Source organism: Agelaius phoeniceus, chromosome Z (genome assembly GCF_051311805.1).
Source record: "Agelaius phoeniceus isolate bAgePho1 chromosome Z, bAgePho1.hap1, whole genome shotgun sequence".
NCBI classification, from domain to species: domain Eukaryota; kingdom Metazoa; phylum Chordata; class Aves; order Passeriformes; family Icteridae; genus Agelaius; species Agelaius phoeniceus.
In genome coordinates, this window is record NC_135303.1 from 74,804,526 (window position 1) to 74,819,519 (window position 14,994).

Sequence of the window (14,994 nt, forward strand, 5' to 3'; positions counted from 1 at the left end):
AATCCGTATTTCTGTTTTGGCTTGTTTTCTGCAGGCAGCATCATAAAAATCAAGTGAAAATGGCCTTTAGCAATCTGACATCAAAGGCTATACTACTGTATGATGAATGGATTAAAGATGCCGGTGAGTCATTTAAATCTAAAACTTACTAACTCCCAGTAATTTTGAATAGCAATGTGTAGCTATGCTGGTGTGCTGTTTATCAACTTAGAAGTAGCTTCGTCATCCTTTGAATATCTGTAAGACTTGCCAGGTTACCTATTAAAACGGCAGTCTAGTTTCTGCATTTTAAAATAGGAAGTAAACAAAACTCAGGTAGTTTATGGAATTAAAGTCAGAGTAAATAAAGTGCAGATAGTGATTCTCCTGTCAGTGTCTCTGGTTGCCTGAATATATAGTTTGAGTTTTTCCTATGGTGCTGAATGTATAGTTTCAACTCTCTCTCATTACCAAACAATTGCATTTTATCAGTTAATTAGTGCACATTGCGTCTTGCATTTTACTTTTGCAAAATGAAAAAAAAAACTCAAGCCCTGATAAGTTTCAGTATTTTGAAATTAATCCTCAGAGTAATTAACTCTGTCACAGTGGTAATTTGAAAAGGGATGTTTGTCTTGTTGCAGTTAGTAAGGGATATTAATCACACTTTGATTTTATGTTGCCACTCTCTTATTCTGTTTGCTTACCAAAAGCTGATAGAGAAGACCTCAATTTTGGGGTTAAGACCCATCACTCTGTGTTTCTCACTGTGGTAGATAGATAGTGACAGGGATTAGCTAATTCCTGGAAAAAAAATTGAGAAGTGGTTAAGGTTAGATATATATGATTACTGATTTATCTTTTCTAGCATAGCTGAGCACCACTTTTCTTGTTTTGTAAAAGCACAGCCTGCAAGTGAGCAGGGAGTTTAATTAGTATGACTCATGGGATGAAGTGGATTGGGAGGGAGCGAGCATTTCTGCTGCAGTGTCCATGACTCCAGAACCTGAGTTGTCTCCATGCCCAACAGTGCTTGTATTTGGCATTTTGTATCATAGTGTTAGTGGTGGAACATGGTTTTCTCAGGATCAAGCTGGGAAGAACAGCGGGAAAGGTTTGGTAGGAGCAGGGCAAGGGTGGATACAGCAAAAACAGTCAGCTGTGAAGAGATGGTGGTTCTCCTGCAGCACACACAAGCAGATTCCTCATGCTGTGGGTCACAGTCCTCCTTGGTCTGTGGGCAGCAGCACTGGCACATCACAAGCTGTGAGCAGCATTGTAATGTGCTCTCCTCCTCAATCTGTTTTTACTTCCAGTGGCTGTTAACCACATCAGAAGGTCTCATGGGTGAAAGGTTGCTTGAATGCTGTGGGTTAAAAATCCGCTGACTTGAAACATTTGGCTATGAATTAAACACTTGACAAAAATAACACTAGTATAATTTTACCCTTAAAATACTGCAGCAAACCATGAAAGCAACAGAAAGCAATCAGTAGTTAAGTTTGAGATCATTCTGAGCCAAATCTTCTAAAAGTCAGTGTAAAGAAAATCAAAGAAAATTACATGAGGTTTGTGTAAGTTCACCTGCTTATGGAGAAATGTGGCAGTCTTTGGTGATCTGGGACTCTGTGATGAACCACAGAAGGGTGCAGTGAAATCATGGTGATGCTCAGATGAAATACCTGCCAGCCTCATCTGCAGGGAGAGGGAGTGGGGTGTGCTTAGGAGGAGGTGCCTCTGCAATACAGCTCTCTGGCATAACTGTGGAATAACTTGCAACATTTGCTTGTTGTATTATAACTCTCTTGTCATATGAAAGTGTGGGCTTTGTTGTGCTGTAAAGACAGAAAGTCATGTCACTCGTGAGTCTGTGTCTCCTTTTCATTATATGTGAAGGAAGAAGCGCTGAGTCCTACATGGGTTAAATCATGTTATCCAGTCAGTATGGATTTGAGGTGAATGGACTCTGAAATGTGATCAGTGACAGAAAAACCTAGACCATCAGGAATTAAGTACTTTTCTGTAGCTGTTTTAGTAGGAACTGTAGACGCCTGATTTTTTTTTTCTCCCTCTTCCCCCTCTAGATCCAAGACTGGAAGGCTGGCCACTCATGTCTTCACCTTTTCCAACAACTTTTATCATTGGAACCTACGTTTATTTTGTCACTTCCTTGGGACCCAAACTCATGGAAAATAAAAAACCTTTTGAACTTAGGCAGATCATGACATTTTATAATTTTAGTGTGGTAGCCCTCTCTTTATATATGACTTATGAAGTAAGTACTATGTTTGTAATGTATTTATATATTTCATGTCTTTAACTTCTAATAAATTTGTTAATATAATTCCTACACTGCAATTCTCAAAAAAATGTTATTGTCATGGCAGTAATTATCATCCTCCAAGCTGTATGCTAAACTTGTAATTCTTGGAAAAAGAGAATAAGTCATACCCAGAAAGGGAGAACATGAAACATTTTGTGTTATTATATATAATTTTAAAAGTTCAAAGTTTTCATCATTTAAATTCTTTGTACTGCATCAGGAAAAGCAGACAATATGCTTTTCTTAGTATTTTGTAATTGTTTCTGTCCTCCTAGGTGATAATGTGACAACCTGCCCTAAAGGGAAGGAACAACAACTGATATTTCAAACACTGTATAGAGTATGTCTACTGTGAAATAATCTTCAGTTAGATCTGCCTTTTAAATGACAGAAATCAATGACAGAGGTTAACAAAATCTAATTCAAGGCATTTTTGTCCTTTAAATGAACAAACAAAACCCCTCTGAACAAAAAACCTCTAACCTCTGCCCCCTGCTTTCCCCTCCCAAGCCCAAATTATTAGTGTCTTTAACGCTGCTCTTCCCCACAACCCCAAAATAGCAAATTCTCTTTTTTTTTTTTCAAAAGCAATGCTGAGATTTTGCTGCTGTTGGGCTTTATTTGTTTGTTGGGCTTTGGTGGGGTTTTTTGAAGTGTAGCTATTTGTTGATGGTATTGTGTGAATGACAACCTTACACGTTTGCTTGGTGAAGCACCATTGTGCTGGTACTGACCCTGTGTGTGACCCCCAGGCCATATGGCTATTTCAGGCTTGGCAAACTAGTAATAAAACCTGTCAGATTATTTTGCCAAATTGGCAGGATATATTCCTGTTAGCTTAATTTGCATGAATCTTATCATGAGTTACAGTGAACTACCTGACATTTCTTCCAAGCTCTCTAAAGGCACTGCAGCAGCAGCTGTTTTGTGTCATGACTTCATGGAAAGTGATGGGCAAGATGAACATTTTTGCTATTTAGACAATTTTTTGAAAAAATTGCTGAATTTTCTTTTGGAATTTGGTTCCAAGTTTGGTTTTGGTTACAAACCTCAAAAACAAAAAAAAAACTACCAAAAAACCTGAAAAGAAACAATAAAAGAAAAACATTAAACTTCTTTTAGTGTCTGACACTGGCACAGTATTCAATAAGTCTGCTGTCAGGACTTCCATGTTACAATTTCATGAAAGATTGCATGGACAGGGTGTAACCAATTAAATGTCTGCTATTGTCTGGTGGTCAGCAAGAAGCTAATTATTTCCCTTTTTGGAACCAAGTCATTTGGTGGGTGTTCTAGTGCTAGTGTTCTAAAGAAACCTGGTTTTTTTAAGCAATCAGCTCTTCCTCAATCAGGAAGTTAAACGGGCTAAAGCCTGCTTCAGTTAGGAGTGGTGAAGCTCTTACCATGCATGAGTGGATGATGACAATGGGAAACATCATGAAAGTATAAAATACAGTACAGATGTCATAGTGGCTGGCAGTAGAATAAGCCAACTATAATAATAATATCGTTGCTCTTGTCCAAACTTTAATATATTCCAAGGGAAAAGATTTTATTATATTTGGTACATATAGTCCTTTGGTTGTGTGCTCTCAGTTGTAGCTTCTGGTCACTCATATGAGTGGAAAACTAATTGGACCATGAAGTTTAACTAAGCAGAATTTTAGAGACTATGGTATTAAATATACATCATGCATATTGATTTGTTCCTTGTCTTTAATGATAATTAGCAATGGCTCTCTGTTGTGCTGGTTTTGTTAGAGTACTAAGATGCTGTGTTGTATTCCTTTTTGTATTAAGATAGCTGTGATAGCAATTTTAAAAATAATTATATTTGGTTTTGTGGTCTTGCTTACACAGTAAGTTGTTTTTTAACACTGGTTTTGAGATGCATCTCTTTCTTCTCTTCAGTTACTAAAGCTGAAATAATGGGTGTAGGAAGAAAATTCTTGTCTATGGGTGTGGTCCTGGAATTAGAAATTCATTAATCTGCAACAGCAGAGGATTTTTGTGGTAGCTATCCCACACACAGGTAGATGATTGACAAAGTTGCTGATTTAAGGTGTTTTTAATATTGTTTTTCCCCTCCTGCTTAGTGATTGCAAAAGTAATCCAAAATTAATGAATTTTTCAAAAGATGTAAAGTTAATCTTTGCCCCTTTTTTCCTCCAGTTTCTTATGTCAGGCTGGGCCACAGGATACTCATTCCGCTGTGATATTGTTGACTACTCGAGGTCACCAACAGCTCTAAGAGTAAGTTACCAAAGACAAAGGTGAACTGTTATCATAGAACAATAGAATTGTTTGGGGTGGAAGCGACCTTGGAGATCATCTAGTTCCAATGCCCCTGATATGAGCAAGGACAACTTCCACTAGACCAAGTTGTTCAAAGTAGTGTGTTATACATTTACTTTAGTTTTAGAAATGCTTTTTGAGCAGCCTGCTTTTTGAATGCACTCTTGCAGAGTGGAATGCACTAAATGGAAATACCCTCTTGCATAATGTAGAGCACGTGAGTTAACTGGAGGGATTGTTGGTTGATTGGTTGGATAAAGAAAGAGGCAAGGAATTCATTGGTTTGTTTTTGTTGGTTTCAAAATTCCTTTAAGTTTAAAGAAAAAATAGTCAACCTATACATTTAAATATTTCTGTCAAACTTGGAACATCACTTGGCCAATACTTTCCTTTATATAGATACTCATCTGTCCTGCTATGACTTTTATGGCTTGAAAATTTGATTTTTATTCTTGCAGATGGTGCGAACTTGTTGGCTTTACTTCTTTTCCAAGTTCATTGAATTATTAGACACTGTAAGTATTTGTAGCCTAATAAAAGAAGTGGTTCTGTTTTCTTTTCACAGGAGAAGAACTGGTACTGTTCAGAGCTTAGGATATAAGTTGCTTTTTATTTAATCCTCCAATCTTCAATTATTAGAATACCATCACAATGTTTACCCCTCTTGTCTCTTTGCATCTCACTGTCTTTTTAACACTGTTCTTCCTTCATTATCAGGAAAAATGTTAATGAGGGAACAACAGTATTTAGGAAGTCTGGATAACTTGTCTAACAGTTGAATACACTAATCTGTTATGCTTGTCTCAACACTACAGATAAAAAACAGTTGATCATGCTGAATATTTTTTTCACATCATCTTCAGATTTTATCTTCCCCATTCATATCATCAGCAGCTCTGAATGCAGGACAAAATTGCCATACCTACTTGCTCTAAATTCCTGAGATGTCTTGAGTGTTGGGATTATAGAGATGTTTGATGTCAGGCTGGCACTCTAACCTGTTTCAAGCAAAGTTTGAGCAGCAATGCATTGAAGCAGAATGCAGACCTTGCTCAGCACTAACAGCCATTTTCCCAAGACTGGCACCAGATAGGACTGACTGAGGTATTTTCAAAACAGCTTCTGAGTGTTGGAAGTAGCTGCAGTTTTTGCTCTGTTGTTTGAGATGCAATAGTGATGGTTCAGGAGCTGACCCATGAGCAGTGAGGATGTTCTACATCCTCTGAGCAAAGCTGGCCGTCTGACTTTTCATCTGCAAATGTTCATGATTCAACACTGGGAGATCTTACTGACTAAACCAACTGGAATGGTAATGGAAGTGTCAGGAATGCTAAAACTGGAAAATCCTGACATGTATATTCCTCTATTTGCCTTTATTCCCCACAGGTTATATTGCTCCTTTTTAATTAGTCACAAGCCTAATTAAAAAAAAAAATTGTTTTGTTTGAATACACACAACTAGGCACTTGTTTCTCATCAGTTTTTTGTTTTATTGCAAAGGTAAATTCTTAGCTGTATTTAAATCAGCTGATTCCAAATGTTTTCTCTGGCACACGAGACTTCTTTTCTTCTGTGTTTGTTTGCTTGCCATCTGATACTACCCTTTCCATGACCTGATTTCTTACATTTTTTTTGCTGTCTTCCCTTAACATTTCCCTTGATGCCTGCCCTTTAAAATGGAGCCTGTCAATATCATTTAAGAATACCTACATATATTTTGTACAATTTTAATGTTTTCCAATGGTAGCTAAGTCAGAGTTCATAATAAAGTGCTATTTCTCTAACAGAGGTTTTTCTACTGTTAGTCCTTCAGGTAATTTTCTCAAATGGCCTTTCATTAATGGTTCAGGGGCTTAAAATCTGACGCTTGCAGAGACTTCTCAGTCCAGGCAAGTCCATCTTACATGGTTTCTTGCACATGTAGGTGATGGCTCTACCTTTGACATTTGGTTTCAAAGCTTGCCTTGGCTTTTGACATTTCACAGGTGGATTTTACTTATCGGTTTTAAGTTTTTTTGGAAACTAGTTTGCATAGCCAGACAGTTGCTCAGTTTTCCTTCTTCTCCCAACACTATAACTGTGAAGAACTTTTAAATTTACAGTAGTGAGCAACCAGCACTGATGTGTATATCTTTCTTTAAATATGTTGGACTTGATTATCTTCTGTAACATTCTGTTCATTAAAAATCTGTTTCAGATATTTTTTGTGCTCCGTAAGAAAAACAACCAAGTTACATTCCTGCATGTCTTTCATCATTCCATCATGCCATGGACCTGGTGGTTTGGAGTCAAATTTGCTGCAGGTATGGAGAGAGAGTGGAGTTTAGGTTGAACGTATCTTCTGGTAGTGAAAGTTACCTATGGTAGACAAAAAAAAAAAAAAAAAGAGAATTGCACACCTTGGAAACACCAGTGTTTTTAAATTTAGACTTCTGCAGTATTTTTTGGAACAAGTGAGATCACCATAATTATTTAAATGGGTGGGGATTACTCATTTTTCCTATTTGATGGCATTTTGTTCAGTGTTGATTTCTCATGGGGAGAAGAGGTGCAGAGAAGAGAGCTGGGTACAAGCAAAAAACATTAGATGAAAAAGAGAAGTCATTGAAAAATCATAAGTGCTAGGGGAGATACGTGAAGTAAATAACTCTGTTGAAACTGCTTCAATGTCAGAACCCCTTCAACCCCTACAATGTTAGAATGGAGTTGGAGGGGAGGACTATGTTCATTTTTTTTCCTGTTTGAGAAATTACTTGGTCTTTGTTGCACTTTCTTTTACTGGCTTTAGGTGCATGTGTGGGATTTATATACACCTGATACTTCAGCTTTCATAAAACTACAGAAATATTTTCTGGACCTTCTTTATTAAAGAAACATATTTGAATTGTTTTGAATTTAAATTCTTTGACCACTATCAGCTTACCTTCATTTTTTCCTTTCCTGCTCAGTGTGTCTTTGCATGCATTTTTCTGTGCCACATTACCAGTGTGCACCACTAATAAATACAACTTGCCATGAGAATACTCTGAAAAGCACAGAGTGGAAAAATGTACAGGCATTTATGAATCCATTTCTGGGACAGCTTAGGCTTTTTTAGGAGTTTCTACTGAGAAATAGTGGGGTTTCATACATGTTTACCTAGAAATATGTTTTGTGTTTTTTTCTTTTTTTGTCCCAGAAAATTTGTCATGAATTGATTAGCAGTTATTCAATTGTTTTTCAGTCTGATCTGTTAGTGTCTATTTTATGTCGGTTTTTTTTTTTTTCTGGAGTGGTCCAGAAAGCACTCTAGAAAATTTGTACATCTTTTGAACTTTTCCAGTGTGCAGCTTTTCCTTGTGTATAAATGGATATACCTCTGTTGTATTTGTTGAGTTTCTGTTATTAGGAAAGTGCTGAATTGATTACGTATTTCTCAAATCTTACTGAGTGACTGGTACTAAGTTAATAATAAAACTGTGAATGGTTGTCTCAGCATACACCCCAGTGTGTTTATAGGTCTGCAGAGGGAAACCTGCAGCAAATAACAGTTCCTCCTCTTCAACCTTGAAAATTTTCCACTTATAGGTGATTAACTTTCTCCTTTTTATCTGGACGTTGGATCAGTATACCAGCTACAGGCTTCTGATTTTGCATCAGATTCAAATTTCCCATGTGATAATTTGACAAATACTTTCAGCAAAGTGTGTAAAAATTGTTTTGTCCCCCGCTAGTAATAGTCCCTCATATTTATGCAGAGCTGTGTGTATTCCAAAAACTCAATTGCTTATCTTTACATTTATCTTTCCAAATACTGTTGTTTGATAAGTTGATTTTTTTTCCCCAAGAATTTCAGTCCTGCTGATGTTTCCTTTGTATTCAGTTTCATCAGTGCTTGTCCTTCTAAACAGCAGCATCTGTAAGGTTTTCAACCTGTTTGTAAAATACCAACAGTTATGGATGGAGTTGCTATTTTTTCTCTGATCTGATATAAATAGGGAATTATAAAATGATGCTTAGTGTTATTTTTTGGAGCATAATTTTGTACTGTTGTGTAGGTTCCTTTTTTCTCTCCTTTAGCTATTTATTTTTTCTTCTGCATATTCGCTGCACAAGCCAAAAAAAGTATGTATATTTGAACTGTAAGAACATTCAAATTATTTTTAAAAATACAAATAGCTATGTTTCAAAGAAAGTTTGCAATCACAGCTGGAGGAGTTATGCCTTCTCAAGCTGGAAGATTAGTGTGAGCTACTAAAAACACAAAATATGTTTTATTTTTAATTAGAATGATTCTAAATGGGAAAATGGCACTCCTTTTCTCCTTTTCTCCTTTTCTCCTTTTCTCCTTTTCTCCTTTTCTCCTTTTCTCCTTTTCTCCTTTTCTCCTTTTCTCCTTTTCTCCTTTTCTCCTTTTCTCCTTTTCTCCTTTTCTCCTTTTCTCCTTTTCTCCTTTTCTCCTTTTCTCCTTTTCTCCTTTTCTCCTTTTCTCCTTTTTTTTCTTTTTGATGATCATTGTTTTCATGTCCATGTTTCTTTTAAAAATACTTTGCTGTCTGCTGCTTCTTGGATCATTTTTACTTCTAATTTCTTGCATTCATTAAAATAAAGCTACTTTGAGCAGGATCATGTAGCTCCATGGTTAATCCAATGAAAAAGGAAGTATTTCCCTACTTGTTCTTTGAAATGCTCATGCGTTAATGGTTTGTCATAAATTTATCCTGGAATGGGCCCTACTTAAGTTTCCCTTTTACTGTAAGTATGTTTTGAGATTGACAATGGATCTGTGAGACACTTGTCCATGATTATTAAAACTTACTGTCTGAAACTGTATATCATTCCCTGTGAATCTACAAATCTGTATTGAGAAGAGACTTATTACTTATCCTTTACAACTTTTTGAAGTTCATCATGATGTCTAGAAAGTAGGCAAAAAACAGGAGGAATGCTGTTTTGAATGTGTCTCTATCAAATATAGGTTTTAATAAAAAAATGAAACCAAAGAACAAAAAATTCCACTAAACTGTTTTTACATGTAATTAGATCAGCTGGGTTTTACTGCTGTTTTGGGAATGCTTAGATAAACTTTTTCTGAGACAAAAAACTACTGTGATCCATCAGAGCTGGTGTCAATGCAATTCAGGTAAAATATCTTGCGTGTTAGTCAAAGTCTAGGTTTGGTAGTACATGTTTTTCATACCCTGGCTCAAGACAATCTGCTAGGACTTCAATGGCTTTTTAAATACCTCCTGTATTACCTACTGTAATACCTACTACTATGTCTTGTTTTTCTACAGGTGGTTTAGGAACATTTCATGCTTTGCTGAACTGTATTGTGCATGTTGTCATGTACACTTATTATGGAATCTGTTCTTTGGGACCAGCCTATCATAAATACTTGTGGTGGAAAAAGTACATGACAACTATACAACTTGTGAGTAACTGTCTTTGACATAAGCACCTCTCAGAAACCTAATTGCAGCTAACACAGATTAAAAGCAATAAATTTGTCCTTTCAGTTATGCCCGTGTGTGGAGCTTACAGTTGGTATAAGATTTACTAATGTTTTAATTGAGGATAACAAACAAAAGGTTTGAGCTCTCCACAGTAATATACTAATATCTGCCAACTTCAACATTCACTGTAATCACAGATTTAGACAAATAAGCTTTTCAGTTATGCAGTACTTGGTAAATATATTTACAAGACTCATTGCTTGTATAAAAATTATTAAAATATAAATTTACACCAAGAAAATACAATTAATGTACAGAATACCACATGTAAGTAGTAACTACATGTAACAAAGAAAGGGAAAAAGTACATATTTGCAACTTGATGTTCTTCCATAGAAAATGTTTGTGTTTAGAAAATTTACTTCTCTTTAATGGTCTCTCCAGAGCATTAAAATATACCCACTCTTGCAGTGTGGGTATATTAAGTGTTTTATCCGCTTTAGGTCACTTTCAAAAGGTTGCTCTTCTGAGTGCTTTTTCATGCCCACCTCATTTAATAGGTGAATTTTCAATGTTCAGTTTCTGGCTAAACAATTGGCTTAGAATGAGCAAAGATGCTGATGAAGGAGGTAAAGGAGCACCCTGTCTGCTTGCACCAGGGCTGGTTTTGGTAGAATAGTTCATGTAACCTGGTAGAATAGTTCATGTAACCATGTGCAACTCCAAACAATGTAGCCTGAATATTTATAACTTGGTCTTTTTGACCTAGAGGCACCACCAGTGAACTTTTAACTTGGAGTTCATGCGGAGTGTATTTTTGTCACATACTAGTGTGCAGGGAAGGTGGGAATAATTGTTCCTTAACCCTGTAATGGTTACTTTCTTTTTTTTTTTTTTTTTCCTGGCTAATTTTTCTAAAGGAGCCTCCCATTTGTCACTGGACAAACACCGTCTGTCTCCTCCTTTTTTATCTGAACTGGCCAGGGTAGAATCCTAATCTATTTCAATGAGTTTCTTAGTTTGTCCCAGACTCTCTCTTCCTTTTTTCTGTAAACCTGTTTTTCAGTGGAATAATATTGTGGGGAGATGGTCTACAAAGGTGCATCTGTGTCATATTAGGAACTTGTATTGTTGTCCCTGTTGCTCCTTGTTTTCCACCCACTTCACCCCTACTATCTGTTTTTCAACAAACAAGCTATGCTGAAATTTTTTAAACTTCTGTAGTAAGATTTTAATTTATTTTAAAAGAACTTATTTTCTTCACCTTTTTCCTCCAGGTCCAGTTTATTATGATTACAGTCCATATAGGACAAATCTACATCATGGATGATTGTCCGTACCAGTATCCAATTTTCATGTTTATTATCTGGCTTTATGGCTCCATGTTTTTGGTCTTGTTTCTCCACTTCTGGTACCATGCTTACACGAAGGGACAAAGACTGCCAAAAATGGCAAGAAATGGCATCAGCAAAGATCAGTGAAACAAATTCTTGTCTCTAAAACCAAAGAAGTCTATATGTCAATGGGGAAACTTGCACTACTTGACAATCAAGACATTTAGGTGCGCACACTACATGGTGTATATTTTGTATGTTTTCTTCCAAAACAGAATTTGTATTTTTACCGTAAGTTATTTGGGATTCAGAACATGGGAGTGGGGAAGAACTGCGGATCTCTGATTAAAAAAGAAAGAGATCTCTATCTAGAAAATGCACAAAAATAAAGATAATTGGAAAAACTAAAATGTGTATGACAAGTACTGAGTACTTTGAACACACTTTGAGGGGGATAAAAAATACTTCACTTTTAATGTTGTAAGTTGCTAAGACTGTCAGCTGCATTTTATTATAAGAATGATTCTTCAGTAAGTACTGTTTATAGAATCTAAGGCATATTAATATAGTTAATACATAAACATTGTTACATCTGTTTATAAACTGTATTACTTTAAAGGAAGGATTGTATGTTAATCTGTTAAAAAATAGCGTTTCATTTGAAGATCACAGATTTTCGGATATACTGTCTTTTACTAGGAGAACTGAATTCATTTCATGTTCTACTCAGTTGAACATTATCATAAATGTTGGAAAGCTACTAATATGGGGATTATCTGAATTGTCTTGTAGCATAGTGATCAAAACATCTTACTGATTTGTTCACTGTAGTAGCCAAATATTCTTATTATTCAGTGTGTCTATGGATATACCTTAAATTGCTAGCCTGTGCTGCTTGTGAAGTGGGGCTAAGTGGATTATGGAATCTTTTAATTCAATAGCCAAAATCTTAGTAGTCAAATGAAATGTAAAAAAAAGTTGATTTAATGATTTAAGCTGAAATGTTGCCTACCATGATTGTACTGTGCTCTACTTTCTTCCCTTTCCATTATCTATTGAAATACATGTCTAGAAAGAGTTTGTGTCATCTCGTTTTTTTTATTATTATGTCTTGTTTTTATCAGCTAAAGGTCATTTACTCCAGTTGTCTTGTCTGGAACCAGGGAAAAAAAAATATGTGACATTCTCTGAGCTTCTGAAAGTGGGGCAGGCGGTGACTGGGTATGGCTCCATTCTGTGTAGAATTACCCAGTATGTTGTTTTCCAAGGTTAGAAAGATTGTTAGGGTCACATTTGTGTAGAAATCATAAGAACTTGCTATTTGCAAGTTGCGTTTGTACTGCATGAGTTTATTAAGGAATTGGTGCATGCAACAGACCTGGAAATGAGGAATTAAATGTGTTTAGATTAATGTTACCATTAAAGGTACTGTTTTCTACAACACTAGAAAAAAAGTAACTTGCAATATTTGCTTTTTACTTGATCTGATCTGTGGGATTTTCAAATACTCAAGACTTTGAGGCAGATTTTAATAGCCTCCCTGTTGCACAATTCCAAGAACATAAGCTTTGTTACCTGAACACTTTCATTTTACTGACATTTACAGTGCATTGTAAACGCTAAAGGAATATAAACTTTAGGTTGGACATGAGTTGCAAATATTTTCTTTTGAGATTACATCAAGTTTTTTTAAGCAAATAAAAAATAATTTATATTTATCTATTCACTATTTAATCCCTGTAGCTGTCAGCTCTCATGGCAGCTTGAAAGTAGATCTCAAAGTATTGGGATGACTTGAGGTTTAAATTGCAACCCCTGAATTTTAGATGCTTGATGTTCAAATCATCAGCGTTCAGTTCCCAGCAGTTCATGTGGAGAGGTGCTCTATCACATGGTCCCAAACAGCTGCGATGCTGATCAGGCACTGCACCTCTCTTTAGTGAGAAATGCAGTCCACCCCTGATTTCAAGTCTCAAGTCAGACAGCTCTGGGCTGTATGTATGTCCCTGGCCTCCAGTGTTAGGGGGGCTTTCCTTAAGGACAGAGGCCTATTGCTGTTTTTTTTCAAATAGCTGGAATGTTTTTTTTTTTTCTTGTTTGGTTTTTTTTTTAATGCATATATATAAAAAATATTTATTACATAAGTAATGATGAAGGAAGTGGGGCATTACTGTTGGAGGAAGTGGGACAATTTGGTTCTTTTAGGCCTTCTAGAGCCTGTGCATTCAAATGTGTTTGGGAAATGCAGGCCTTATGAGGGAAAGGCTGTAATAGCTAGTCTGTGGTGAAAACTGGATAATAGTACCCTCTGCTTCTTGTGCAAGGAAGCAGGCGTTACTCTGTAGTCTTGCAGATGATTTCTGTGCTGGTAGGGAAAGTCCTACTTATGGTCTCTGATTTTGCAATCATACCTCCTTCCCTGCCCATAAATATGGATGGAGAAATGCATCCTGCAGCTGGCTGTGCAGGGACAGGTACTTGTTTGTTGGTCTGGGAGCTAGATCTGCAACTGATTTTTCAAACTCACTTGGGCTTAAATAGGAGCTGAGACTATGCACAGTGAAAACTAAGGAGTGCTGCATGTGGACAGGTGCTGAGCAGAAAGGAGCCAGGAAAACTTCCAATTCCAGCAGTTGTACACTAGCCAAAGGCTTCCAGAGTCAGTTGTTTGAGATTAAGAACTAATAAGCAGGGGCAGAAACTGGAGATGCTAATCATTCTGTGGGCTGTCAGCAAGTGCCGTGTCAGATTGCCACTGCATAATATCTTGCACAGTGGTTTAGTCTTCTGGGAATTATAAAGCATTTGGAGAGAGAGAATGCAGTGTTTCACAGTGAGTTGTATGGATGCAGCCTAAGAGGATGCCAATGACATCAGCTCAAAACAAATCCTGTCCTCCTACACACGATGTGAGAATCACACAATCTTTATCTGAACCTAAAAACTGTGCATCTCATATATTTAAGTGTATACTTTCGAGTGAGGCTGGAAAGAGGAGTCCAACAGTCAGCTAAGTCATCCATGTTATGGTGAATGTTTACTGACAGTGAGGGGAATAAGGCGATAATTTTGTTTTCCTTAGACCTGGTGGGAAAGCAACACTGATGTTACCAGTCACTTCTCCCCTGTGCGAGTCCTAAAAATTGACAGAGATAGCTCATCTGTGATAGGTACCACAGGAGTTTCAGTTACATCCCTGCCCATGCAGGACAGGTGACTTGGTATCAAAATCTCCGACCTTAAAATGGAGGTTTCCTATTTACTTTCCAAGTAACCTTTTTAAAAAATACTCATAAAGAGCTAATATACAACAACTCAATGAGTTCTGTGGCACCAGCATCAACCCCTGTCATCTACTATCAAATATCAAATGTAATTGCAAGTAATTATCATCCCACATACTGCCTGAATTCAAAACAAAATTCTTCAAAAAAAAAAATGGATTGGAAACAATTTTAAAATATTGAAAATTGAGTGTTTGGAGGGGGTTTTTTTAGGTTGATTTTTTTTTTTTGTTTTGTTTGTTTAATTAATGCCAAGGCTGTGTTCTCTTTATCCAGGGCAGCAATTCACTGGCCAATGTTTTCCTGACATGGTTTAACTTGTTACCACACACAAAATCGCCAAA

At 36.5% G+C, this 14,994-nt stretch overlaps 1 protein-coding gene across 2 annotated transcripts in view; it reads left to right on the forward strand.

Annotated features, from left to right (window-relative positions):
- Positions 1-12,443, forward strand: part of ELOVL7 (ELOVL fatty acid elongase 7) — a 31,872-nt gene extending 19,429 nt beyond the window's left edge. For both annotated transcript variants that reach the window (XM_054651896.2, XM_054651897.2), the window contains exons 2-8: positions 35-123; positions 2,064-2,254; positions 4,475-4,555; positions 5,056-5,112; positions 6,795-6,900; positions 9,874-10,010; positions 11,310-12,443. In XM_054651896.2, the coding sequence (XP_054507871.1) occupies positions 60-123; positions 2,064-2,254; positions 4,475-4,555; positions 5,056-5,112; positions 6,795-6,900; positions 9,874-10,010; positions 11,310-11,513 (840 nt within the window). In that variant the 5' untranslated portion in view covers positions 35-59 and the 3' untranslated portion in view covers positions 11,514-12,443. The remainder of the gene's footprint in view (positions 1-34; positions 124-2,063; positions 2,255-4,474; positions 4,556-5,055; positions 5,113-6,794; positions 6,901-9,873; positions 10,011-11,309) is intronic.
- Positions 12,444-14,994: the final 2,551 nt, after the last annotated feature.